The 27,424-nt window shown below is 40.4% G+C and overlaps 4 protein-coding genes across 4 annotated transcripts; 1 reads left to right on the forward strand and 3 right to left on the reverse strand.

Annotated features, from left to right (window-relative positions):
* Nucleotides 1-44: 44 nt before the first annotated feature.
* On the reverse strand, nt 45-1,601 carry LOC125178190 (DNA-directed RNA polymerase II subunit RPB1-like). The gene is made up of 2 exons (XM_047881373.1): nt 1,580-1,601; nt 45-508 (listed from the first exon to the last, which is right to left on the reverse strand). Exons 1-2 carry the CDS (start codon nt 1,599-1,601, stop codon nt 45-47), a joined length of 486 nt encoding a protein of 161 aa, XP_047737329.1.
* Nucleotides 1,602-3,419: 1,818 nt separating this feature from the next.
* LOC125178191 (ubiquitin-conjugating enzyme E2 Z-like) lies at nt 3,420-10,880 on the reverse strand. The gene is made up of 7 exons (XM_047881374.1): nt 10,798-10,880; nt 10,213-10,266; nt 9,105-9,245; nt 7,613-7,738; nt 5,616-5,727; nt 4,191-4,409; nt 3,420-3,696 (listed from the first exon to the last, which is right to left on the reverse strand). The coding sequence occupies exons 1-7, from the start codon at nt 10,878-10,880 to the stop codon at nt 3,574-3,576; spliced, it is 858 nt and encodes a 285-aa protein (XP_047737330.1). The 3' UTR covers nt 3,420-3,573.
* A 6,680-nt stretch (nt 10,881-17,560) lies between these two features.
* LOC125178192 lies at nt 17,561-19,526 on the forward strand. Its single transcript, XM_047881375.1, has 2 exons — nt 17,561-19,056; nt 19,372-19,526. The coding sequence occupies exons 1-2, from the start codon at nt 17,736-17,738 to the stop codon at nt 19,524-19,526; spliced, it is 1,476 nt and encodes a 491-aa protein (XP_047737331.1). The 5' UTR covers nt 17,561-17,735.
* Nucleotides 19,527-24,661: 5,135 nt separating this feature from the next.
* LOC108677028 lies at nt 24,662-26,596 on the reverse strand. The gene is made up of 4 exons (XM_018165178.2): nt 26,516-26,596; nt 26,079-26,175; nt 25,594-25,740; nt 24,662-25,255 (listed from the first exon to the last, which is right to left on the reverse strand). The coding sequence occupies exons 2-4, from the start codon at nt 26,136-26,138 to the stop codon at nt 24,860-24,862; spliced, it is 603 nt and encodes a 200-aa protein (XP_018020667.1). The 5' UTR covers nt 26,139-26,175; nt 26,516-26,596; the 3' UTR covers nt 24,662-24,859.
* Between the last annotated feature and the right edge of the window lie 828 nt (nt 26,597-27,424).

The raw sequence follows: 27,424 nt of genomic DNA on the forward strand, positions 1-27,424 counted from the left end.
TGCTGTACGAGCAAAGACTGGCGCTCTGCGACCCTCGTCTACCTTTATATAGGCGCCGCGAGGGGAGATAGAGGGGGATGTATGGGGAAGAGGGAGTGGGAGTGGGTGGGAGAAGAGGAGTGAATGGGAGAAGAGGTGTGAGTGGGAGAAGAGGAGTGAGTGGGAGAAGAGGAGTGAGTGGGAGAAGAGGGGTGAGTGGGAGAAGAGGAGTGAGTGGGAGAGGAGGAGTGAGTGGGAGAAGAGTGAGTGGAAGAAGAGGGGTGAGTGGGAGAAGAGGGGTGAGTGGGAGAATAGGAGTGAGTGGGAGAAGAGGGGTGAGTGGGAGAAGAGGGGTGAGTGGGAGAAGAGGTGTGAGTGGGAGAAGAGGAGTGAGTGGGAGAAGAGGAGTGAGTGGGAGAGGAGGAGTGAGTGGGAGAAGAGGAGGGATTGAGAGAAGAGGAGTGAGTGGGAGAAGAGGAGTGAGTGGGAGAAGAGGAGTGATTGAGAGAAGAGGAGTGAATGGGAGAAGCTGAGTGAGTGGGAGAAGAGGAATGAGTGGGAGAAGAGGAGTGAATGGGAGATGAGGAGTGAGTGGGATAAGAGGAGTGAGTGGGAGAAGAGGAGTGATTGAGTGAGTATAATTGGATTAAGGGAGTGAGTGAGAGAAGGAAAAAATTTTAGAGTTTGAGGAGTGATCGAAGCTGTGTTGAAAAAGAGTGTTGAAGGTCGCATGAGAGGTGGCATTGATATGCGAGAACAGGAGTCTTAGAGTGGAAAGGAGTTTTAAGAGATTATTTCGTTTCCAGGCAAAGGGGTTAGTGAGAGGGCAGGAGTGGGTGAGAGATTGAGTGCTGGAAAGTGCCGTATTGGCCAGAAGAAAAAGTGAGGTAGAAGCGGTAGAGGGACGTAGGAGTGTATAATATATACATTAGAGGAGATAAGTAGAGAAAATATATAAAATAGGATAGTACATATGTACTACCGTGGTCGAGTATATTAAAACACCCACTGGAACTGGTTTAGATGTACAGTATGGCGTTGTCAGCTTTTTTACAACACTTCTCTTTAACTTCACTTCTTGTTTGTTTGTCTGCTACAAATCTTGTAATCAAAATTTAATACACTTCTACTTATCCTATCGATCTGAAATTTTGCCCACTTGTGTAAAGTTGGAGACAATGCATGAATCAAATGTCAAAATAAATGATTTTAGAAATTAAAAAAAAATTTTTTTCAATATTAATAAAAAAATGAAAAAATAATTTTGTCAGTTACAAATCTTATAACTGATATTTGACACACTTTTACCTGCCTAATTGATCTGAAATTTTGCACACTTGTGTGAAGTCAGAGGCAATGCATGAATCAATTAACAGAATAAATAATTTTGAAAAAATTATATATTAAAAAATTTATATATTAAAAAAAATTGAAAAACTAAATTTTTAATTTGAAAATTAAATGAGAAATTCGTTGTACATTTGTGAGATTGGAGACACTGGATTCTTTGGAAGTGTTGTCTTTAAAAATTAATTTTTAAACGCATATTATTTAGGCTATGTTGGCTTCTTGTCCTCTATTAAACACCCGGCCACCTTACCGATTCTGATTAGAATTGTCATAACTAATTCCGGGTTTCAAACCCCCAACTCGCTTATCCAGCCTTGGTTATCCTATCTATTCTCGACCACACAGAGCCGAAGAAAAAAATACATGAGAGCTAGGAAAATGGATATGGTGGCAGGATTGTGGTAGCATATAACCATATTACTATGAGCCATATATCGGATTTAAAATCCTGTCAAAACAAACGATAAGGTCATGAATATACTTACTAAAGTCTAAGTATTATTATTTATTATTATTATTGAGTATTATTATTATTATTTATTATTTAAAGTACACAGGTTTATTTTACAAAACATTATCGCTGTGTCGTTAACGTCCATTAACTATCGTCACGACTTCGTTTTGAAAGGCATGTAATTTTTTAATATGAACTAGAAATATGGAATGACGCAAAAAAGGCAAATATTGGAAAAGTTCCCTCGATGTAATTTTATTTTCGCACCTAATTAACGTTAAATAGTAACCTAATTACTTTAATTTTTAGTAATAATGCAGCCAAATTTACTGCTGAAGCTAAATGAACAACTTTAATATTTATTGCAGGAAGTGAAAACTTGTATTAGATGGTAATTTATTTCACAAATAACAATTCTTCGAGACACATCATTGAATAAAAACTGTATTTCACGAGACAGCTAATAATTGTATATATCACATGAATACAATTAGCTTATAATTGCATATATATCGCACAAATACAACTAGTTAATAATTGCATATATCGCACAAATACAATTAGCCACTAATTGCATGTATCACACCAATACAACTTTAAAGTCTTCAGAATGTTCTCGATCAAGCAATTTATTCTATTTGAACTACAATGAATGTCAATATTATTTATTACCACAAGATGGTAACATCATTCGAAACATGTACATATGTCATCATTGCCACGCGCGAAATGATTTAAATTATTGACGCAACCAAGGATCTAATGAACATCATCGGCATAGAAGGATAAATTGATATCAAGCAGGATTATATTTGTTAATTTATACTATTATATTACTATAATTATTGTTTATTTTACTTATTTAATTTTAGATCAGTGCGAGACAAAAAGAAAAATTAATAAACCTGCGAATTCGAAAAAAATAGAACGTATTCCTAAAAGCAGAAGAGAATTATGACAGTCCAGCATATTCAGTATGCTTGACTGAATATACAGTAATATACAGAAATACATTATTAATAATATACAGTAATATACATTATTGTGTATACAAATATATAGTGTATTCTTTTGACCTGCCAGTGCCAGCAAGATAATTCCTTCGACTCATCGAGAAAACAAGCAAGAAAATTGTTAATAGAAATCATGCAGACTTCGATCAGACGTGCGTACAGACAAACTTTTACTTAACTATACTAACTTTATAATATACATAATATTTTAAATCGTTGTTAAGTTATTTCTAGTCGCATTCACGACGACGCTGACACGACTTGCGCCTGTACTTGGTCTTGCTGTTGAAATTACACAGTTGCTTTGAAGGCGTCTCGTCGAGCAGCTTGTTCTTGGACCTGCCCGATGGAATTAAACAGTTGTTTTGAAGGCACCTCGTCGAGCAGCTTGTTCTTGGTCTTGCTGTTGAAATTACACAGTTGCTTTGAAGGCGCCTCGTCGAGCAGCTTGTTCTTGGACCTGCCCGATGGAATTACACAGTTTTTTTGAAGGTGCCTCATCGAGCAGCTTGTTCTTGGATCTGTCCGATGGAATTTTCAGTTGTTTTGAAGGCGCCTCGTCGAGCAGCTTGTTCTTGGACTTGCCCAATGTAATTACATAGTTGTTTTGTAGGCGCCTCGTCGAGCAGCTTGTTCTTGGACCTGCCCGATGGAATTACACAGTTGTTTTGAAGGCGCCTCGTCGAGCAGCTTGTTCTTGGACCTGCCCGATGGAATTACACAGTTGTTTTGAAGGCGTCTCGTCGAGCAGCTTGTTCTTGGACCTGCCCGATGGAATTACACAGTTGTTTTGAAGGCGTCTCGTCGAGCAGCTTGGAGTTGTCTGTCGTGATGGAGGTCTCGTAACATCGACGCGAGAAAAGCAAAATGCGGGATGAACGTGATACTGTCGTGAGTGCGCTGCAAGGTAAAATAATGTCACAAGATGATTTAGGAAAAATTTTATTAAACATTTTATAGTAATAAAATTTATTTTGCCGTGCAGCGTCGTGAGTGTGCTGCAAGGTAAAATACTGTCTAAAGATGGTTTAGGAAAACGTGTATTAAACATTTTATAGTAATAAAATTTATTTTGCCATGCAGCGTCTTGAGTGTGCTGCAAGGTAAAATAGTGTCGAAAGATGATTTAGGAAAACGTGTGTTAAACATTTTACAGTAATAGTTATGTCACTATATAGTAGTGCGTTATAGCAATAATTATGTTACTAACGTTAGCAACCTAAATCACTACATATCCTATGAGAACAGACGAAACAATTTCTATAATGAAAACCTGAACGGCTAAGATTCATATCATTCTAGTACATACCAAAAATCCCCAGCTGAAGCACATTAATTAAACAATGCTATGGTTTAATAATACCAATGGTTGTGAAACTATTTTCAAGACTTACCACAGTGAAGGATTTAAAGTCGAAAAACTGGTAGGAACGGCAGATTTCTAAGTATTTTTGATAATTTCTGAAGAACTCCTTCTTCATGGCGCGTAATATGTATGGATGTATCCTATAGGCCTTGGCGCCCATCAGTGTTTTTATCACCGTAATGGAAATAGTTTGGTGGGCAACATACATGTCGTATATGAAGACATCTTCTGAGAGGACTTTGGCCCCCTGGAAAAAAAACACGCATTTATGGTCAATATTAAAATTGAAAAAAAATAATTCTGTGCAGCCGCCGAGACTTTTTAGCGCATTTTCTCATTTAAGAAAAAATGCACTATTGTACTCGCCATTTCCGTCTGTCTGTCTGTCCGTCCGTGACTTCATGTTTTCGTCGACGAGAAAATGCGCTCACTGTCACTCACTGCAGTGAGTACTGAGTTATATTTTTTTGAGTAGTCTCGAAAATTCTGCGCTCTATTCATGCATATTCAACGCGCCGAGCAAAGTAAAAATTTTCAAGTTGATTGAATTCAAGTTACATTGATATTTTATGTTTATTACACGTTCTGATTGACGTCTTGAGTCCTGAACAATGTCAAGGAATATATTAGCGTCCTCATCGTACATGATTACGAGGTTTTATATACGTCACTTATACCTTGGAAGGGAAGGTGGTATATGTCACGTACCTTGAATGAGGGGTGGTGTATGTCACGTACCTTGGAAGGGAGGGTGGTATATGTCACGTACCTTGGATCGGAGGGTGGTATATGTCACGAACCTTGGATGGGAGGTGGTATATGTCACGTACCTTGGATGGGAGGTGGTATATGTCACGTACCTTGGATGAGAAGGTGGTATATGTCACGTACCTTGGATGACAAGGTGGTATATGTCACGTACCTTGGATGGGAGGTGGTATATGTCACGTACCTTGGATGAGAAGGTGGTATATGTCACGTACCTTGGATGACAAGGTGGTATATGTCACGTACCTTGGATGACAAGGTGGTATATGTCACGTACCTTGGATGGGAGGGTGGTATATGTCATGTACCTTGGATGAGAGGGTGGTATATGTCACGTACTTTGGATGACAAGGTGGTATATGTCACGTACCTTGGATGGGAGGTGGTATATGTCACGTACCTTGGATGGGAGGTGGTATATGTCACGTACCTTAGATGGGAAGGCGGTATATGTCACGTACCTTGGATGAGAGGGTGGTATATGTCACGTACCTTGGATGACAAGGTGGTATATGTCACGTACCTTGGATGGGAGGGTGGTATATGTCACGTACCTTGAAAGGGAGGGTGGTATATGTCACGTACCTTGAATGGTAAGTTGGTATATGTCACGGACCTGGAATGAAGGGTGGTATATGTCACGTACCTGGACTACGTAACGCACTTTTTACACGTAATAACGTACCTCTGATGGCTTAGGGTCGAACAACAGGACATTGTCAGTGAGGATGGTCTGGATGGACAGCAGCAGCGACGTCAGGGAGTGGGCCGACGACCATTTGTGATCAGAGCAGGTGCTGCGATAATCGTAAGATTAAATTGCTGCGATTATCGTAAGATTAAATTGCTGCGATAATCGTAAGATTAAATTGCTGAGCGATTATCGTAAGATTAAATTGCTGCGATTATCGTAAGATTAAATTGCTGCGATTATCCGATTATCACAAGATTAAATGTGTTAAGGATTTAATTCTTTAATATAAATTCAAATTAAGAAGAAATTAAGAATTTGATATTTTAATTAATTGGAGAAGAATCTTAACATATGAACATTGCCATGGACCTGTACGGATTAGTACAGGTACTGCGATCATCGTATGATTTAATTAATAAAGATTAAATGAAATAATAAATATTTAACATATGGGTGATGGATCGAGTTACATAATGGTTTATGTTTCGAATTAATAGTATAACTTAACATGAGAATACTGCCACGGACCAAAAAAAATTGTTTGGCTGCTGTTTAGTCCACCTGTTGAAACTTTGTGCTATTTTAATAAGAGACATGACAATTTTTTTCGATTAAATATTCCGGCAAAAATAAGTTTTAATGAATACTAAAATTCAACTTGCAGTTCAAACACTTAAGAAAATTATCATAATTAAGATGATAGGCACCTTATGAATTTATTAGTTACAGATTTTACTATTTGATCACTCAACTCTTCACGAATAAGAACAACTCTATTGTTCCTAACCGAAATTACCGAGCAAGCCTGTTTAACCACATCGGATATGATACATCGGAACCTATTTTAGAATTTGATAATAATATTAAATTAAATCCAGCTACCCAGGATGAGAAAATTTACACTTTTTTTAATTGCACAAACTCCTAAACCGTAAACAAATTATTGCATAAGCAAAAGTTAGTACAGAGCCCTTCGATCAAAATATATTTAAGATCTTTATTCACTTTTTACACTCGGTGAGTAAATCCCGGCAATTGTTCAGTCGTTCTTGAGTAATTCAATGTTTTAGCTTAGTTATAGATGAGTAAATCTAAGCAGTTGTCAAATCTTACTTGAGCGAATCAATTATTAATCAATAATCAATTGTTATTAAGACTTCCTTGGCTTAATCAATGTGGTTGTTCAGACATATTTAAGTTAAACAGTTGTTCAGACATACATGTGTTAATCAATGTGGTTGATCTGACTTACTTGTGTTAATCAATGTGGTTGTTCTGACTTACTTGGGTTAATCAATGTGGTTGTTCTGACTTACTTGGATTGATCAATGTGGTTGTTCTGACTTACTGTACTTGTGTTAATCAATGTGGTTGTTCTGACTTACTTGGATTGATCAATGTGGTTGTTCTGACTTACTGTACTTGTGTTAATCAATGTGGTTGTTCTGACTTACTTGGATTGATCAATGTGGTTGTTCTGACTTACTGTACTTGTGTTAATCAATGTGGTTGTTCTGACTTACTTGGATTGATCAATGTGGTTGTTCTGACTTACTGTACTTGTGTTAATCAATGTGGTTGCTCTGACTTACCGTACTTGTGTTAATCAATGTGGTTACTCTGACTTACTTGTGTTAATCAATTGAGGTTGTTAAAACATATAGAAGCCAAGCAGTTGTTCAAACTTACTTGTGTATATCAATTTTGTTATTAAGACTCCCTTGGATTAATCAATGTGGTTGTTCAGACATATTTAAGCTAAACAGTTGTTCTGACTTACTTTGGTTGGTCAGTGTGGTTGCTAAAACATATTTAAGCTAAGCAGTTGTTCAAACTTACTTGAGTATATCAATTTTGTTATTAAGACTCCCTTGGATTAATCAATGTGGTTGTTCAGACATATTTAAGCTAAGCAGTTGTTCTGACTTACTTGGGTTAGTCAGTGTGGTTGTTAAACATATATAAGCTAAGCAGTTGTTCTGACTTACTTGAGTATATCTAAGCTGACGACGCCGTTGGTGTTGATGTGAGGATGTAGCTCAATTATTCTACCGTAGCGGTAGCTGGACAGGCAGCGAACTCGGGGAGGTTCAAAAGGATAGTCTGGCCCGTACCTGGCAGCACGAACAGGAAGTACAAATTGTAATTTAGATTATGTTCTCTCAGGAAGATGGTGGTAGAATGTGTGTTTAAAATATTCATCCTACTAGTATGATATGAAGAAAACGTTTCCTTCCAATTAAACATCTTTCCACTTCGGCAAGTTCCCCGCAATATCTAACAAATGTTCATGTTCCTGTTGCTCCCAAGAGATCAGCCACAAGTGTAGATAATTAATTACACGGTATTTTGCATGTTTCTCTTGGGAGGCCATTATACTTGCAATATCCTTGCAAATTACGCAATCTCCTTGCAAAGCAACGCTACTTGGAAATACTTAAAGTTATGCCTCTGTTATGCTTAAAGTTATGCTTCAAGTTCTATGAAGAAAGATTAAAGATCATGAAGCTTCCAAGCCTCAGTTATCGACGTCTGCGTAGGGACCTCATTGAAGTAAACATGTAAACTCATGGTTTATACAAGGTTCCCGAAGGATTACTAGAATCTGAAACAAGAACCAAGGGGCCACGGCTATAACTAAAAAAACTGCGACAACATTTCTTCTCGCTTCGAATCACCGACATGTGGAACAGCCTCCCTGATTACATCGTTGACGCTCCGAGTATGAACGCGTTCAAGAACAGACTAGATGAAGCTATGGAAAAATATATGTTCAGACTTGAAATGCACCAAATCGAACCCGGTGGATGTCTAGTAGTTATTTCAAACTATCGTCAGTCTTGAAAAGATCCGGTCAAATGAAACGATTTTAGATCTTCTGTGAACAAGTCACGAAAACTTCAAGAATCGGCAACAGGCCACACCAGGCCTACTCCTCAGCGCCGACATCACTATGTTATGTTATGTTATGCAGGGCCTCTTACCTGAGCCTTAATTTAATTAACAAAAAGTCTCTCACCTGAGCCTGAAGTTAATTAACAATTGAGGACTTACCACCTGAGCCTGAAGTTAATTAACAATTGAGGACTTAGCACCTGAGCCTGAAGTTAATTAACAAAGGACCTCCCACCTGAGCCTGAAGTTAATTAATAAAGGACTTCCCACCTGAGCCTGGAGTAAATTAACAAAGGACTTTCCACCTGAGCCTGAAGTTAATTAACAAAGGACTTTCCACCTGAGCCTGAAGTTAATTAACAAAGGACTTTCCACCTGAGCCTGAAGTCAATTAATAAAAGACCGCTCACCTGAACCTGAAGTTAATTAATAAAGGACATCCCACCTGAGCCTGAAGTTAATTAATAAAGGACCTCCCACCTGAGCCTGAAGTTAATTAATAAAGGACCTCCCACCTGAACCTGAAGCTAATTAACAAAGGACAACACACCTGAGCCTGAATGTAATTAATAAAAGACCGCTCACCTGATCCCGAAAATGAAAAATCCCCCCTCGTAGGGTGTGCTTGGAGGCCCCACAATCATGGCGTGTGTGTAGGTTATGTCAGTCTCTTCGGGCATCGCGTAGATACCGGGACACTTGTGCCGCCATAGTGCTGTGATGTCTCTGGTTAATGAAATAAAGTTATACGTTAGGTGCGAGCCTGTCGGCACTAGAAACCGTGGCCATCCTGGACATATTCTAAAGGGTTAATGTTTAACTTAAATTAACCCTACTCTGGCTTTATTCATGTACCTAAAATATAATTAAATTAGCCTACCACGGCTTCAACTAAGGAGCTGAATTATCATTTACATTAGCCGTGCAGGACTTCACATAAGGATCTCATGAATAACTGACACCTATGGACCTATATGGAGCAATAATAATAATAATAATAATAATAAGAATAATAATAATAATAATAATAATAATAATAATAATAATAATAATAATAATAATAATATCGGTTTCAGCGTTTAGTAGGCCGTAGGCCTGTCGCCGATTCTTAACATCGCAGAACATTCACAGCTTGTTGCGGTCTCGAACTCGCAACTCACTGCTTAATTCTGCTCTGCTTAACCGCCCGGCCTCCTCGCCAATTCTGACCAGAAAATGGCGCACAGAGCTGGTTTCGAACCCGCGCCTCTCTGCGCCAATCTTGGTACTCTGAACTGTAACCACTAGGCCACCCAATGGACCAATTGATCAACGAACTTGTGGACCGGTGGACCTTGGGACCTATGGTTCAATGCACTTACGGACCCATGGATTTATGGACCTATATAGGTACCTATGGACCAGTATTTTTTTGGACACATGGACTTATGGATCTATGAACCAATGGGCCTAGGGAACTTTGAACTAATCCACTAATGGAACTCGAGACCTATGGACAGAGCTGGGCAGCGCTACTTTGAAATGTAGCGGCCGCTACCGCTACATGCTCTAAATGTAGCGGGTGCTACCGCTACCGCTACACCCACAACATTGTAGCGCCGCTACCGCTACTGAAAATGTAGCTGCCGCTACATGTATCGCGCTACTGCCCACCTCTGCCTATATGGACCAATGAGCCTAATCCCCATCTTACACCCTGGCGCGGCGCAGAGCATGAGGGGCGTACTGCTGGCCGTCCCAACCCCGACTAAGGGGGGAAGACTTCATGAACATTGAGGAGTAATGAAGCATTTGTTCCTTACCTTACCTTATGACCTTATGATCTTATGATGAGTTTAGGACGTCGTAGTCCAAGGTCACGCTGATGCGCCGCCTTCGTCGTCCTCCGTCTCCGAGTCGTCGTCGGATGTAACGTTGGACGTGTTCCGTCTATTTGCCCTCATTTGGGCCAGCTGATGCAAGATGCTGTTGCTTGTCACTTGCTGAGGGTAGTTTCCCATTACTGGACAGTCCGNAGGGAGTTCCTAAGGTAGACAATTACTCCACCCTTCTTTCTCCCTTCTTTCCGGTCCGCGCGGTAGTGTTGGAATCCTTCCATTGTAATTTCTGCATCGAGGATATCTTTTCTTAGGTGCGACTCCGTTAGTGCAATCATAAAGATCCCACCCTCGTCGGCCATCTCACGCAGCACGCCAATCTTGTGACGCGCTCTCAGTGGGAAGAGCCCCCCGATGTTGGCCAGCAGAATGCCAGACTCTTCCCTTATTGGTGCGCTTACCTGCGTCTCCACCACTCTGCCTGGCGCCCCTGGCCCAGCAGCTCCTGCATCTGGTGTTGAATCATTTCCAGCTGATGCCTCATTTCTAAAAAAGCGCCGTAGGTAATCTCTGGCTCCCCACGTGCGTCCCTTTCCCATACGCTTGGGCCACTCCCTGGAGTAGCTAGGTCGCCACTCCCTGGAGTAGCTAGGTCGACGTGCCCACCTCTGCAACGTCATCATCAACGTCATCTTGAGCAGCATTATGACGATCCTGCACATTAAGTAAATCGTGGAATTAGCTATGTGATTAATGACCTCACTTATGCTGGATAGACCAAAGGTTAGGGAAACATGATCAGAGAATGACTTGTGGGTTCAAACTCCAGATTGTCATGAAAATTGTGATGTAATTAAAATTTGTAACATTTCTCTAAATCCTAAAAAATTACAGCAATCTCCGGCAAATAAAATCCTATAAACAACAACATCGAAACCATATCGTGAAAACCAAAACATCTTATGCATTTAATATGTATCGTTAATCCATATAGATTGAACGTTCAATACATGAAAGTTAATGCGCTGAAAGGGAATGCTCACAGTAATTCGTAGAGCGTTGTTCATGGTAGCTATGAATCCATCATCCATGGCGGGACCTGGAACATGTGCAACTAAATAGCCAATTAGAGGATACTTCCTACACTGAGAAAAATAATAGGTCATATTGTCCTAATAACGACGCACTTTCCCGCAGTTTTTCTGAGCCACAATATGGGTCAGGATGATCCACAAAAGGGTAAGAAATACGGCGCTATTTAGACAATGCCTCATTCATTTCTTCAAGTGTGCTTTAATATTATCACGTGCTATTAGTGTGTAACAATTCTAGAATTTATACAATTTAGAAAAGATACCTCCAGAATGAAGAAAATTAGGCAAGTATCATTATTGACGTGATTTAACAACGAACTTACGCTGCTATGAGGTCAGGCTCATGGTCAGGCTGGTCAGCCGTCGAGAGTTTAGCTGTGCTAAATTAGTCGTGCCTAAATAACAACGCTCGTCCGTGGGACATAGTTGTAAAAGTATCAATAACCAAATTAATTAATAGACTTGATAATTCAGTTGATTTATTAAAATACGTAGAAAGTAAGTTGCACGTAGATCTGTCAAAGGAAATGATAATACGTCTCGGGTCACTCCACCAAAAAATTAAGTCTACCATGAAATTACAAGAATATTTTGAATGGATCATCCACAAAAAATGGAGAAGGCGTGCAAAAAAATTAATTTGATTGAACCTCATAGTTATAATTACCGTCAAATGCAAGATAATATTAAGCAAATTGTTATTAAAATGCGAGGATTATTGAATCATAAAAACAAAATAATGTTGATAAAATTGTGATCAAATTCCGTGGTTAATTCAAGTCATAAGCAAAATAATGTAAAAAAATGGTATTCAACTACAAAGAAAACCTACGATGTGAAACACTATCACGTCGGCTGAAATTAAACATTTGACTCACTTTATGAACTGAGCAAGTCCAGGACGATGCGATCGCAAGATGCTCACATAGCCTCAGGTCAACTGTAAGTGAACCGTAGGCCCAAAATTGAGGTTGTGTACAGTTTACACACGAAAACGAAGGAATAACCTGGGTCCAGATCTCGACTGATATGCGTTAAAAGCGAGCTACTATTTCGTCCTTAGGCCTAACTTAGGCTAGCGACATATGATGCAGGTTTTCATAAAATTTATGCGTTTACGGTTATAAAGCGTTCATAATTACATGTTAATTTTAAATCTGGCCAGGATATTGAAATTTGAAAACATGAGAGCATAAATTGGGTTTGGCCAAATAGGTTAATTATCTTGAAAGTAATCGAATAACTGAAAGATTCAAATAAACCTCCACTTTAGTTAGAAAAACTTATTCAATTCGAACGTATCCTATGCAATATAATGAGCTCTGACCTCTAATATTCTAAATCAACATGAGTCATTGAGAACATGGGACGCCACGTGGAACTTCATTCGAAGACTTAGGTAAGAGATTCATTTATCAGTGGCACGTTATCACTATTCCGGCACACCTTATTTCCTGCCGAAAAAGCACCTGGTCGGGCTTAATATGCAAATCAGCTGTAACTTGGTGTTCGGAAAAAGTCCTGATTAGTAAAATTTGATATAATTCTTGCTTAAAGAATAAGCTGCTGGTGGATTGTAGCTTTCTTGTTTGCCTGCTGATGTAGGAAACGAAATAAAGCCCGTGCCGCTACCGAAGATACAAGACAAACTACATAAACTTAAAATAAATGATAAAATAAACTATGGGCCCGTCGAAAATCACTGAGCATTTGCCCTTTTCCCAAGGAAATAAATTTATCAGAACTTTACCCCAAGGCGAAATCCTAAGCACGACTTTTTCATATCCAATTACATTAAGGAACAAATAATGAAAAAATATAACTCAGTATTCACTGCATGCAGTGAGTGACAGAGAGCGCATTTTCTCGTCCGCCCGTCCGCAAAGTCACGGACAGACATGCGCTAAAGATACAAGACCGTTAATTAAAAAACTGCAACAGTGTTATTTTTACCACGTAAACTATTTTGTAGTCAAACATCGCTTGCATTTAACAGAAGAATTCAAAAACATGTTTTTTGATGAGAAATGCTAAACAAACTAACTAAATATTGTAAATTGCTCGTCATAAATCATGAATTTTTTATGATTTATGACACATTAAAAATCATAAATTTACGACGAAATCATAAATTTCTTAGAACGAACGGATATGTTTTTAAACAAAACGAAGTTGCCGGCACCCAGCACTTTGGGCCGTAGATCTGTGAAGACTCCGATTGGTGTATCATGCAATTGAATTTAATGTTTCCATTTATATCTCATTGACATAGAAAAAACATGAACAGTAAAGTTTAGATATAGGGACCGTTGATACAATGGATATTTGAGCCGCAGCTCCACCGAATTCGGCAGCTGTGGCCAAATTCCGTCCCAATAAAAATATTTGGGTTCCACCAATCTTAATAATAATATAATATAATAATATAGCGGTTTCAGCGTTATTAGGCCGTAGGCCTGTCGCCGATTCTTAACATCGCAGAACATTCACAGCATTTTGCGGTCTCGAACTCGCAACTCGCTGCTACAATTCTGCTGTGCTTAACCGCCCGGCCTCCTCGCCGATTCTGACCAGAAACTGGCGCACAGAGCTGGGATCGAATCCGCGCCTCTCTGCGCCAATCTTGGTACTCTGAACTTTAACCACTGGGCCACCCTGCCCAGTGGTTATAATATAATATATGCATAATATAATATATAATAATATATGCAATAATATACAATATAGATGATTCCTGAGTCCCTATCTCCATCTTTTCATTCGGGGACCAATCGGCGAGATAGCCAATCGCTTAAAATCATTTTAATTGTGAATTGGGAACCTGCAGCTATCTGTGAATATTCTGCTGAGTCGAAAATTACAGGAGCGCGGCCGCGAGACCGGCCGTGAGACAGGCCGCGTTTTTGTCCGAGACGTAAAATTACTGATAGGTCCTAAAAACTGAAGCCACTATATTTACTTAGATAACAAACATCTCGACACAACAGTCATTCCTAGTCACGACCTCAAATATCATCGAAATATTCAAAAAGCTACGATTCAAAAAATCTAGAATATGAAATAAAAAATTAAATAAATCTAACAATCTAGACTTTACAATAAAATTCGTTCTCATGGCAAGATTCTTCGCGAGCATATTAATTACCAGTACATGCTTATATCTTCGTTTACCGTTATTACCATGGAAGAGGAGTTTGTAAGGCGATATGTCAGAATAATTCCTATCGCGGTAATGAAACTCGTATGCAAGTCAAATGTATTATTTCGTTAATACTTAGTAAGTCTGTGGAAGAGTGTATCTTTAAGGTCTTCTGCCTTTATCACCATCCAGGTGAAAATACTTCCCATTCAGAAAATGTTGAAATTAAATCATTGTTCAGTAATCAAAATGAACAAAGACTGAAAGAGTGAAAGACAGTACTCCATAATTAACGTTAAGTCGTGGAAATATTCAAATATTGTCTCAATTCGTTTAATCCATTACAAGTGTTTAATCGGATCAAAGTTTTAGGGAAAGGCTCGTCATGCTTCAAAATTATTTTGAGTTGTTAACTTATTATTCATGATAGGATAACTATGGACGAGGGATAACAAGACGAGGGAATCTGTAAACGTTGCAACGAGCCAACGACATTGGCTCAGTGGTTTGACAGCTTCCTTTTTTTCCCGCTGGCGTTACCGCCACGAAGCTTCCACTTCCATTGAGGCGGCCATGCGTTTGAACTCCTAGACAGAATAGGTATCTGTCACGGTAAAGTAGCAAGAGTGTGTGTGCCTAAACATGGCTATTGATTCAATGATTCTTCATAACTTGAATTGCAATGTTTTGACCGTCAATTGGACGAAACCTACCGGGAGCTCTACCGGGAGCAGATATTCTCCAAAGGGTAACTTTCTCAACGCCTGCTGTGCAAAGTTTAAATCTATCCAAATCTCATTCATTCGATACCACAATCAAATTTTTCGGTCTGGAGGAATTTTGAAGAATGCGCACCGGTATCTAAGTAGATTTTTACACTTTTAATTGTCATGACCAAAGATAACTTAAAAAAATTTTTCGAGACTGGAGAGTCTATAATACCTACCTAATTAGATTCGATAGGTACTTTTTTTCTCGTTGATTTCTTATAATTTTGACATTAGGTCCGATTAGGAATACCCGAAGTCAAACTCCCATTACCTAATCAATAATCATAATCATTATCGAATGATAGCGACTGTCGAGTGTTGACTGTTGAGTACAAAAAAATTGACATTAAGTGATTAGGCTAACTGGTAGTTACATTTCACTTTCAGTATGAGCAATGGCCATTGCCAATTTGCCATTTGACGATTGGTGGTAGCCTGGTAGGTAGGTAGTACTGAAGAGTGAGCCTGTGAGGAGGTTTGTAGCCTTAAATAATTTCTTACCCAGGGTACTGACTAAAACCCGGACCCGGACCGGTCCGCCGGACCCGGACCGAGTGACTTTGCGGTACTGACTAAAACCCGGACCCGGACCGGTCCGCCGGACCCGGACCGAGTGACTAAAACCCGGACCCGGACCGGTCCGGCGGACCAGGTTCAAAAAAATAAAAGGCTGCAAATCATCTGAAACGTCGAGAAAACTTTTAATTTCACATATAAAATTTTTATATTTACTTAGAAAAATTTCGTCACACCAACATATTCGGGTCACAGAAAAGTTCATTTCTCGATCAAACTAATCGATAGAGAATCTTCTGAAACGTCCAGAAAACATAAAAAGTTGGTATCGAATTTTCGAAAATTTACTTAGAAAAATTTCGCTTCAGGTCCGGGAAGATTTTGTACCTACCATCTCATGCCACACCTCGATAACACTTTGATATTTTCACGACAGATTCCGAAACTTCATCTAAATCCTCAGCCTTCGAAGTTCAGATACGCTCACCAGAAAAGAGCGATAGTAGCAGTCTGCCCAGTGAGTATTATGTGTAATTAGTTAATATCTCAAAATGAAGACATTACGGTAATTCTATTGTACGAGAATTGCTATTGGCCCGGCGGAATGATATCGCATTTTATAATTCATAGAATATAACCATTGCAATGTTCGCTTTGTATAGTCACTCTTATAGTCCGAATAAATGTGATTCAGCTTTCACAAATTAAACTTACCTAGATCAGTGATTGTATTTCATCTAGTGCATAAGATGTCAGAACAAGCTGAATTATGTTGTGAAAATACTTACGTAGATTGAATTAGGAAAACACTTATATCATCTTGATATCATCAACTGCTAGTTTTTAATTTTACAGAAGTACACTGTATAAACGCAGCCGATCTTATGAATTATTACGAAATGTGAGCACAGCAATCTGCCTATAGTTGCCTCAAAAAGCGTTTGTTTCCCTTATTTGATACACATTGTTTTCAGAAAATTTTCCATTGGCCATGATTGTTTGATTATTCTTAAAACCATTGTATACACTAATATTTTTCAATAAATCCTTCCTAACAGATAAAGCGGGCCTGATAGCAAACACAAAGGAACCGCTGCATATCGATCAAATTATAGAATATATAGCAAATGCCCAAGTGAGCGCGGCTTCGGAATGGCCACACTTCAGCCCCAAGAATGGAGATGCCTTTCTCTTCAGAGGTGTGGAGGAAAAATCCAAAGATTTCGTTTCTGATGGCATGCGGTGGATAAACCAAGGAATAAAAGTACTCCCGAAGCGTGAACCGAAAATTAGGAAGAGGTATTATCAGCGACTTATTAAGGGGAAAAAAGTGAAATTTTGCAGGTATTCACACGAATTGCTGGGCGATGAGCGAGGTTATGTGCTTATTCACTACCTTGGTAAAGACGACTTTGGCGCCCATGAGATGCCGCATGGTAATACGAGAAAGAAATGCGAGCGAGAATTCTTTCGTACGACACCCTCAACTTTGAAGAAAATGAGAAAGGAAGCCGACGCTTCAAGCGTAATTTATAAGAAAATGGTTGCAAGTTCTGCGGCGGTGCCCATTGCAAACTTGAATGTCGTTGCACCTCGAAACATGAAACAAGTGGCGAATCAAAAATACCACGAAAAGCAATCAAAAAAAATTGACAAGTGTGAAATTTATTCCATCGTTGAAATGAATGAAGAATTAAATTTTTTTGTTACCGATTTGAAAATTGTTCCTAGCTGCTCCATTGTAACCGCCAACAAAGAGACAATTTCCCAGTTCAAACGTCAATTTTCTCCGAAGGAAATCAATATACTTTCATATGACACAACATACAACATGGGCAATTTCTACGTCTCTCCTCTAATCGCCCGTAACTGTCACTTTGATGGGGAGCCTGCTTTCATTATCGGCACTCTCATCCATGCACTGCGTGACACGGAGTCACATGAATTATTTCTTTCGCCGTCTAGTGAGCTTGTTGCCTAAAATTAACAGCCCTGCTACTGTCATCGTGACAGACCGTGAAAAGGGGATTAGAAATGCCATTAAAAATGTCATCCCCGATTGTCACAACCTTTTATGCTGGAACCATATAATAAAGGATGTGGAACATTGGGTAAAAAAACACAAAGGCAGCAAAGAAGACGAGAAATGTTACACAGCATACATTCGAGAACTTTTGAAGTGTACATCTACAGTCGAATTCGAGACTGTGTTGGCACAATCGTCCCTGGAATGGTCTCAACCATTTTCAAGTTACTTCAATAATAACTTAAAAGCTGACGTAGAATCAAATATTCAAGGAGCCCGAGAACTACTTGGCATTGCTCAATCAATCACAACAAATGTCTCTGAAGGCGTCAACACCGTTTTAAAACGGTTCAACCAGTGGGAAGAAAAATCTATGGACGCTATGGTTCTGGCTCTCTTCCATTTGACGAACTACTTCCACATGGAAATGGAGCGCGGATACGCTAATTTGGGCGAATGGCACCTAAAAGAGAAGCACAGGGATAAAGCAAAAAAGAAAAAGGACTTAAAATTCCCCTTATCAATTCGCGATCCCTCAAAAATTGTGGATGAAATCCAAAGTAAAAAATTAACGAATTTCCCTAAAACAAAATCTCCAGAAAACTTGAGAACAAAGGAAGCCCGTGCAATCCATCTTGCTGATTTAGGCCGAGTAAATCTGGAGTCCAAGACCGGAACGTTTATTGTGCACGGTTACAATGATGTTCCTAATGCAGTCAATCTGAAAAAATGTTTATGTTCATGTAAAGGAGGTAAGAACTGCGTTCATATTTTGGCTGCTTCATATGCTGCTAGAATCAAGGCTCCCAATGTCACTCGGCCGCAGTTCTCGCTGTCTGATCTCTCCAGAAAAATGCACGGCAAAAAGAAGAGAGGGAAAAAGGGACCGCTAACAAGAGAGGAAATGGACATCACACCAGCCCCAGATTCCTTCCTGAACACATTCAACGCATCACAGCCTGAGACCGAAGCTGAAAATAATGACCGTTCTTCCAGTCAGTTGCAATTATCACCAATAAAAAACACCAGTACCCCCTATCAAAAGAAAAGGGATCGAAAAGGCGAGCCAGTCAAAATAGAATCTTTCAAAGAAAATGTGCTTCATTCAGATGTTGCAAACCCCCACTTCTGTCATCCAGCAGAAACATGCAAAGGAACAGATGGCATCAATATAGGCAAGTTCAAATTAACTGCTCGAAATTTTGCAACATTGGATCCCAACGAATGGCTCGACGATATGGTCGTAAATTCTTTTCTGTTTTTACAATCGAAAAACCCATTCATACACAGAAATTTTGTTAAATTGATAGCTCTCGATTCACTGTTTTTCACGGCTCTTGAAATTCACGGTCCTGGGAGTGAGACCATGCTTCAGAGAGGAGTAAACCTCCGCCTCCTAAAGTACGACATTTGGCTCATTCCCATCATCAAACATCAACATTGGATGCTCCTGGTTGTCGACTTAACTAAGCGGTTCATCTTGTTGCTAGACAGTTTGCAAACCAGGTCTGAGAAGCCCATACAAGAAATGGCATTATTTTTGGCTGGATTACATGAGGCTCATTCCCACCACAGATTCGACTTGAACGTCTGGAGAGGCTATAAGCCTGATGACTTGCCTCGCCAATCTAATAGTGACGACTGACGACTGCGGTGTGTACGTCTGCGAATATGGCAGAATCATTTGCAGTGGCAGAGGAAATCTACTGGTGGACACTGAACGATGCAGAAACAAAATTAGAAGAGCTGGAGAATGCTAAAGACCAAGTATTTGACCACAAAGAGGAACGATCAAACCGAAAAGTGCATAAGTCTTTTAAAGGCAACGGCAAAGTTGTCGTGAGTAGAACACCTCCAGGGTCTTTCAGCTGTACGCTTATGTACCTACAAATAGCCGTCAGCTCGGCACACGGTACATCGTTTTTGAAGTGCGCTCTGGACGAGTGCATCAATCCCAAAAAAGACGATCAAAACATGATCAATTGTGACAGTTGTCGCAAATGGTATCACCATGTGTGTATAAACATGTCGCCTATTTTGATAAAAATGACGAAAGCATCTCTTACTTTTGTCCATCGTGCGTTTAAATAATTTGTCACCTATAATCAACCCGACCAATGAAAAATGTATATATTTGCCTATTCTGTGACTTAGGACATGGCCGCACCATTAAACAGTTCAAATTATTTTTTGTAACATAACAAATGAATGAATTTCGGAAAGGTAATTTACATGCGCCTTATGGCCTTAATAAATATTTATCATTGTTCAAATTATGTTTCTAATTTTTATTCGTTAATTATTCCATAATAGCAATAAGCCCTGAATCGAACGCCGTGGATGTCTCCGGACACCCACCAATCAGCCGTGAACCACTCTGCTTTGTCTTCCTCCAGCCTCGTATAGAACCTGCCGTGCACTACCAGGCCGCGCATCGAATCTGACTTCCGGGCATCGTTAAATTACGTAATTTTACGTTCATCGCATCTGAGGTTAGGTTTCAGATAGCATAGTTCTGTTCCAAAATTTATCGTCCTTCGACATGTGGCCGTTCGACCGAGGGCTGGTTCGACCCACTGCCTAGATACGGACGGCTTGAAGTGTTGAAGGCTACGTTCCGGAAGGCAGGAATCATGATGGTCCATTACATCCAGGGCGTGGTGGTCTTCGGCAGGCGACCCCGTTCGATGCACGGCAGTTGTAGTCTTCGACGCAGGCGTCCCAAAACTCACTAAGTAGCGTAGCGGCCCAAATACACGTAGCAGCCGGTTTCATGTTGTTGATTGGCGTTTTTAGAGCAGTCAGTGAGTGGATGAAGGAGTTAAGAGCTCGTAACAATTTTATCATTAAAGCTCCTGGGCATCCTTGATTGCGTCTGAAATATTCCTGTTACATGTTCTATTGTAGATTGGACCGTCAAAAGTTGAAAGGAAATTAGGTAACCGAATATTTTTGGCGTGGTTGCCCACACCAAGCATGGATGGGCCACGGTGGGACATCAAGTGTGGTTGGTCCTCAGATGTGGAATGACCCCCACTACAGCCAGCACACCCATCGTGTGACGGGCCTCACAACCATGGCGTGATGTGCCTCCAGGTATGGTTTTCGCCAAGGGATAGTTGGCTGCCTAATGTGGTTAACCTTCTGGTGTGTTTGGTTCCCAGAAGTGCTTCACATTATGACCTCTAACTGCTGCGGCATTTTTCCTGGCGTAGCCTCCACCCAGGCATACCAGTTTCGTCTCCACACTCATGTGGTTCCTATACATGCGTGGACAGACGTTTATGCCAGCTGGCGGGGTTATTAATCTTTATTTAAGGCTCTGGTTGAGAACCGCGCGCCTTCTAACAGGCTCTGATCTTCCCCATGAGTTTCTTCACAAACTAGGCTGGATTTTACTCAACTCGTAAATGAGATTGAGATATAAATTATTCTCTGCTTACCCATCAACGTATTTACAAACGGTGTACAGTTACAAAAATATGTAAACTTTGTATTAAAAGAGTTAGAATGAAGGAAATTTCCAGAAACTTTGAATATTAATGTTTACCAAGTCTGCGACTTCTACACTTTTCGATATGTCAACAGGTTATAATTTGTATTCTTCACTGAATGGTATACTCGGCATTTCTTGATCAGCCTCTTTGTTGTGGATATTACCTACCAAAAACTAGTTATGAACGAACATGCTCATACATGACGTGAAAATCCTGAATATTGATTAGAAGTTGTGGAACGTTTGAGGGGAAGCCATAGTCGTAAATCTCACCTGTCAGTCCACGACGAGTGGTACGGAGATTGGGGTAATTCAATGAGGAGCGAGGAACAATACGTGGCCAGTGGTCGGCCGAGACCAATCAATTCTAGCCGACCGCTGGCCATTACTCGGTCACCTGAAAGCCGCCCATTGCCCCAGAAAGGGTGCTGGTTCGGATATCATATATTACAAGGACTACAAGCTTATGAGTATATAGAAACTGGCCAAGCTAAGGACAGAACGAGGATTTCACCCCGTTGTCGCGAATACTTCGCTCTCAGACTTCGCTGTAGTCTGACTACCAGCCTTAAAAGGAACAAATTCACGCTCTGCCTGGATGAGGTCAGAAAATAGGGGTGCATCCAATGTTCAATGGGAGCCTAATGCATATGATAACTAAATGCAATAGTTTTCAACTATTAACATTCTGAACTGTGCAGCAGGCAACAACAACCTGTGCTGTAGATGTAAGAAGTACAACCTTATAGGAATGAATAAGAGAGATTGATTGATAGAATAGAAGTGTCGGCGTTGAAGAAATAGGCCCATGGCCTGTTGCCGATTCTTGAACTTTTCGTGACTTGATTCACAAGGGATCCGGCCTTTGGAACCCGATCTTTCCATAGCTGACGATTGAGGGTGCGCAGCCGTAGACCAGCAAATTAACGCTCAAAACAGCCCTGGAGCCAACATCAACCATCTAAATGCTATAGATATTGTCATCCGGGCACCTAAGCAGCTGTAGTCAATTGACCTATCTCACCACACGAACTTTAAACCAACACTGCTTCAGCACACAAGCTGCTACTCCACATAGTTAACGGTCAATACGTTGTTCTCCATTGCTTTATAACCCATACCATCACTTCTTACACATGCTGTTAAGCGTCACTGTTTCCCTGCCTTACTATCCCCCAGCATCTTCTTCCCCCCCCCACACTTACCCCGACTCTCCACCATTATCGCATGGCTAACTGGAGGCTTTTCTCGCAGACCTTTGATGCTTATCCGAATTAGGTTAGGTTAGGTTACAACTCGTATAGATCTCTTTTCATAGCGTAATGCAGTAAAGTAAGCAGAAACTAAGAAAAGCCTCCGGCCGTCGGTGAAAAAAGGCGGGGAGACGGGGTAAGCGTGGAGGTAGAGTTATGCTGGGGGAAAACAGCTACGACGAACGGACGGGCTGGAGTGCTGGCTGTGTATCAACAGCGGTATGGCGTAGGAAGTTGCCTACCGAAAATCGTGATGAGGTTAGACGGCATGGGATAGAGCTGTTGGGCGATTTTAAATACGGCGTAGAGCATTTGTATTGTGGCTTACTTCTCATTAGCTCGCTGGTTAATTTCCATGAAGGGGATTTGTACCTTTGGCTTTTAACATTTAATCCCTTAGTCTACTCTGCCCTTTAGCAGGCTTACGCACGGAAAGGAGGATGAAAGATATGCTGGTCTTGGGCAATGCTGGCCTCCGGCATGCATCCCACGATTGATTGAGATAGCTGCTGGACTTATTGCCTGGTCAGTATTTTGCTAGGCATTTTAAGACTGTACACATGCTCCTGCATAGCTTCGTCTAGTCTGTTTTTGAAGATGTTCATACTCGGAGCGTCAACGATGCTATCGGGGAGGCTGTTCCACATGTCAGTGACTCGAAGCGAGAAGAAATGTTGTCGCATGGATGTGTTCCAACGCTGTTTTTTAGTTTATAGCCGTGGCCCCTGGTGTTGGTTCCTGATTCAAATTCTAGTAATCCTTCTGGGACCTTGTATAAGTAATGAGTATACTTGTCCCCACGCAGACGTCGATAACTGAGGCTTGGAAGCATCATAATCTTTTATCTTTCCTCATAGGACTTGCCTTTCAAGCCCGGAACTATTCTTGTTGCGCGTCTTTGAACACTCTCTACTAAATTTCTGTCCTTTTCAAATTTCGGTGATCATACCGCATACGACGTTTCAAACTCTAGGTTCGGGCGCACGACAGCAACAAACAACTGCTTCATCGTTAGCAGTCAAATGATCTATCAATCGATCTCTCACAACAGATTCCATTACCTTGCAAACGACACTTGTCAAACTGGCAGGGCGATAGTTGCCCGGGCAGCTTTTGTCACCTTTTTTGAACAATGGTGTCACTTGAGTTTCTTTCCAGTCAGCCGGCAAAATTCCTTCGTTCAAAGTTTTTCGAAAAAGTGGCGTCAGAGGGCTGGCTAGGACAGTTGCTAACTCTTTGAGTAATCTGGGGTGGAAGCCGTCTGGTCCACATGACTTGATCGATCGATCAGACTGTGGAAATTTATGCACTCAAAGGCTTTTAATTGCAGCTGGCAAGTTTTGGATTCACCATTGCATACATTTTTGTGCAAATTTCACTGATTTAGAGCTGCTGTATAATTTTTATTCTGATAGACGACTACAGGGAATTAATTTTACCCACAAAAGTCACCTGGTATCCTTAGTATCCTAAGTATTTGTTTGGGACATAGCAGTCCCAGGCCACGATGGATCGCCGCCTCTGGTTATCGTTCATCCGTCCTCATTTGGGCCACGGGCCACCTGATGCACGATGCTGTTGCTTGCTTCTCGCCGCTGGTAGTGTTGCAGGGGAGGTCGATCTGGGATTGTGCCAGGAACACGTCTAGTTGTCTCTTGAAGGTCTCCAGGGTGAACTACCCCTCTCTCAGATCCCTTGGTAGGGCGTTGAACAGCCTTGGCCCTGCCACGGAAAGTGATCCTTCCCGCAGGGATTGAAATCTGACCGCGGATCTGTTACGTAGTGGGGGGAGCTTGCACAGTCTCCCCCTTCTCTCGTTGTGATATCCTGGTGAAAACTGCGATTTTGTTATTTCTACTCTTTCGTCTGACAGTGAGTCTTGCACAACATGTGATGTAACCAATTAAATTAGAAGATACAAATTCATACTTTTTTCTCACCTGAGCGTTATCAACGATATAGCACCACATCACTGCGTTCAGTTAAACTATAGTAAATTGCGCAACTCGGTTCGGCAATAAAAGTTATGCATATCTTTTTTTTTATTTAATGTGCAGACATCATTGAGACCAGAAGATATAAAAGAAACTCAAAAACTACTAAAGCCGTCGTTCAGTAGGCCGCATTCTGACCGCCATGACAACTGAAACCTTCAAACCCTGTTACATAATAACAGCGTAAAAATGAGGAATAGTTATTCTAGGAGGAGCAGACGTCATCCGTCGTCGTTTACCCGAAGAACCAAACGAAGGTAATGGTGGTACCGGTAGGGATGGTGAGGGTGGTAGTAAAGCAAGTGTAAAACAAGAAGAACCTCCAGAGTAAGCATTTCTTGAAGGTGAAAGTGATGGCTCTATCTTCTTGTTCGAAGGGAACCACACGTGTGCCCTCGTTGTCTGTACCAACTTTGAACACTGGGAAGTCGCCGCAGAAGTTGGCAATACGTTGGCCGAATTCAGATGCGGGCTCATCCTCAGGAACCTTGATGAGGTTCAGATTGCCTGTGGTCTGGACAGTTTGCGTGGACTGCGAACGCAAAACTGCAGCCTGCTCCTCCAGGGTTGACGCCTGCAGCTTGTGCACCAAACACTCTTCCTTCTCACTATCTCTGGTTGCACCAAAACCCTGAGGCAGTCGAGAAATGATATTGTTTTCTTTCATTTGAGGTTATGTGATTGTAAATTATTTTCAGATTTGATTAAGAAATAATGGATTTCGTAAACTGCTAGAGTTTGCTATTGCAGCAAGCCTATTTCATAGTTAATGAAAACTACAAATTCTACTGTGTCGAGCGAGTAGTTATCTGCTCTTGTGAACTCAGATTAACATGGAAGACAATTGAATTCATGACACCATACACCAAAGTCATCTTAATATCAACCGATACAGAACTCAAATTTCTGAGGAGAACCATGATTGAATTTACTATACAATATCACTTTTACGGAAAGCAGGTTACTCACCACATCGTAGTCTTCGTAAGCGGTGGCGGTCTGGAATATTTCAGTACCGACCACTTTTGAAGTGATTACGTTGGCATCAGGGCAGATGGAGTAGACGACGCTGGTGTTGTAGTCAGTCCCAGGCAACTCGAGCGTTGTCGTCACCTCCTGGAAAATTGAACACCGAGGTTTTCTACTTCTGCTAATGAATGGACACTAAAGACATGAGGTGAGGTCGTGTGACGACGAATAAATTGGAGACTAGTTTCATCTTTGGAAATAAGGTATTACGGTTACATCGACAGAATTTATTTAAATTATTTCACAAAGTAATATTGACATTGACCACGGCTGTCGGGACGATAATATTTTTGTTCTCATCACATGTAATTCTAATTTCAAACTCACAACGCGACTTTTATCGGAAAATACTGTTTCTACACACAATAATTCAACCATGTATATTTTTAAAATAATTTTGTTACAATGGCGAACAAGAGGCTTACTTCGCAACTGGCAGCGAAGGCTGCAGATATCAAAGCGGAGATGGTGAGAAGACGAATCATGACTGCAGTCTACCGCGAAAAGGTACTCTTTTTTTTCCTGTGTAAAACATCTCTTGTTAAAAAACGCAATTCTACAAACAAAAATTAACACTGCAATAATTTAAACTGCAATATAAATGTCTCAGTGTCGTACTTAACTATTTGTATCAATACAGTTCCTAAAACGCGGATGTGTCAGTGATGAAGAGAAATGAAGCATTGTGAACTAAATTTCGAATAATCAATGAAAATTTGTCTTAGGTCTAGAATAATAATAAGTATCGACATCCCTGATTCAATAGTGTTTCCCTCCTGGAGATTTTTACTGCAACTTTATACATTTCACTAAATTACTTGTAAAGCTGGAATTTGTTACGCATGGCAGGAACTGTGCTTACCTGGGCTCAGAACTGCAGCGAAGAAATGCTACTGAAAGTTCTGCCGCACGCCTTTTATGTTTAAGACAACATCGTCTGGACATTGGCACATGATCAAGCGTCACGCTTTATCATCACTTTTAAAGCGGTTTATTAATGTATTCATATCCATTCTACATGGCAGAAAATATGAAGTGAATAGCCTGAAAGACCCCATGATGTGTTCAATCGTGATTCTGTCAGAATCTGAGCTTTGCTATAGTGGCGACTTTACTTGAGCTGTCACGACTCAACAGCTCTGATATGGAATGTCGTTATAGCCGAGTTTGAAAGCTTTAGTTAATCCATGCTTGAGTCAGCACTATGTTGTTTATAATCTTACGTCCAAGTGTTAGTTGGGCTGGACAACATTGCAGATGAAATTTGGTTTCAGTGATCTTTACTCGGAAAAAATTTGTAAGCTAACAGTCAGATTTTTAATGAAAGTTTACGTCTATTAATCTTTTTATCGTCAAATTAAAATTCTTGTATCTAAACGCGGCAAAAATAGCCGGTATGAAGTATGAATAAGCATGAAGTATCAAAATTTTCAATATGACACCTATATCCATGTTAAGTATGAATTGCTTTACCCATCAATTTTCCTTCTTTTCCAGCAGTCATGTAGTAGGTATGTAGTTATTGTTGTATATCTTTTTTACAACAAGATGCAAAACACTCCGAAATTGCTTTCTTAGCTTGAACCCTTCAAAAAGTACGTTGTGTTGCTCCTCGTTGAATAATAATTGTAGGTGATCGTAATGCACTAGGAACGAATTTTCGTTTCTACATTCCTAAAAAAAGGTCAACTTCTGGTAGAAAAATTACAATAATCAAAACGACTGTCGTAAAAGTTATTTCTAACCAACACCAGGTCAGCAATATTCTGGA

The sequence above is a fragment of the Hyalella azteca genome, unplaced genomic scaffold (genome assembly GCF_000764305.2).
Source record: "Hyalella azteca isolate HAZT.00-mixed unplaced genomic scaffold, Hazt_2.0.2 contig7741, whole genome shotgun sequence".
Classification (NCBI taxonomy): Eukaryota; Metazoa; Arthropoda; class Malacostraca; order Amphipoda; family Hyalellidae; genus Hyalella; species Hyalella azteca.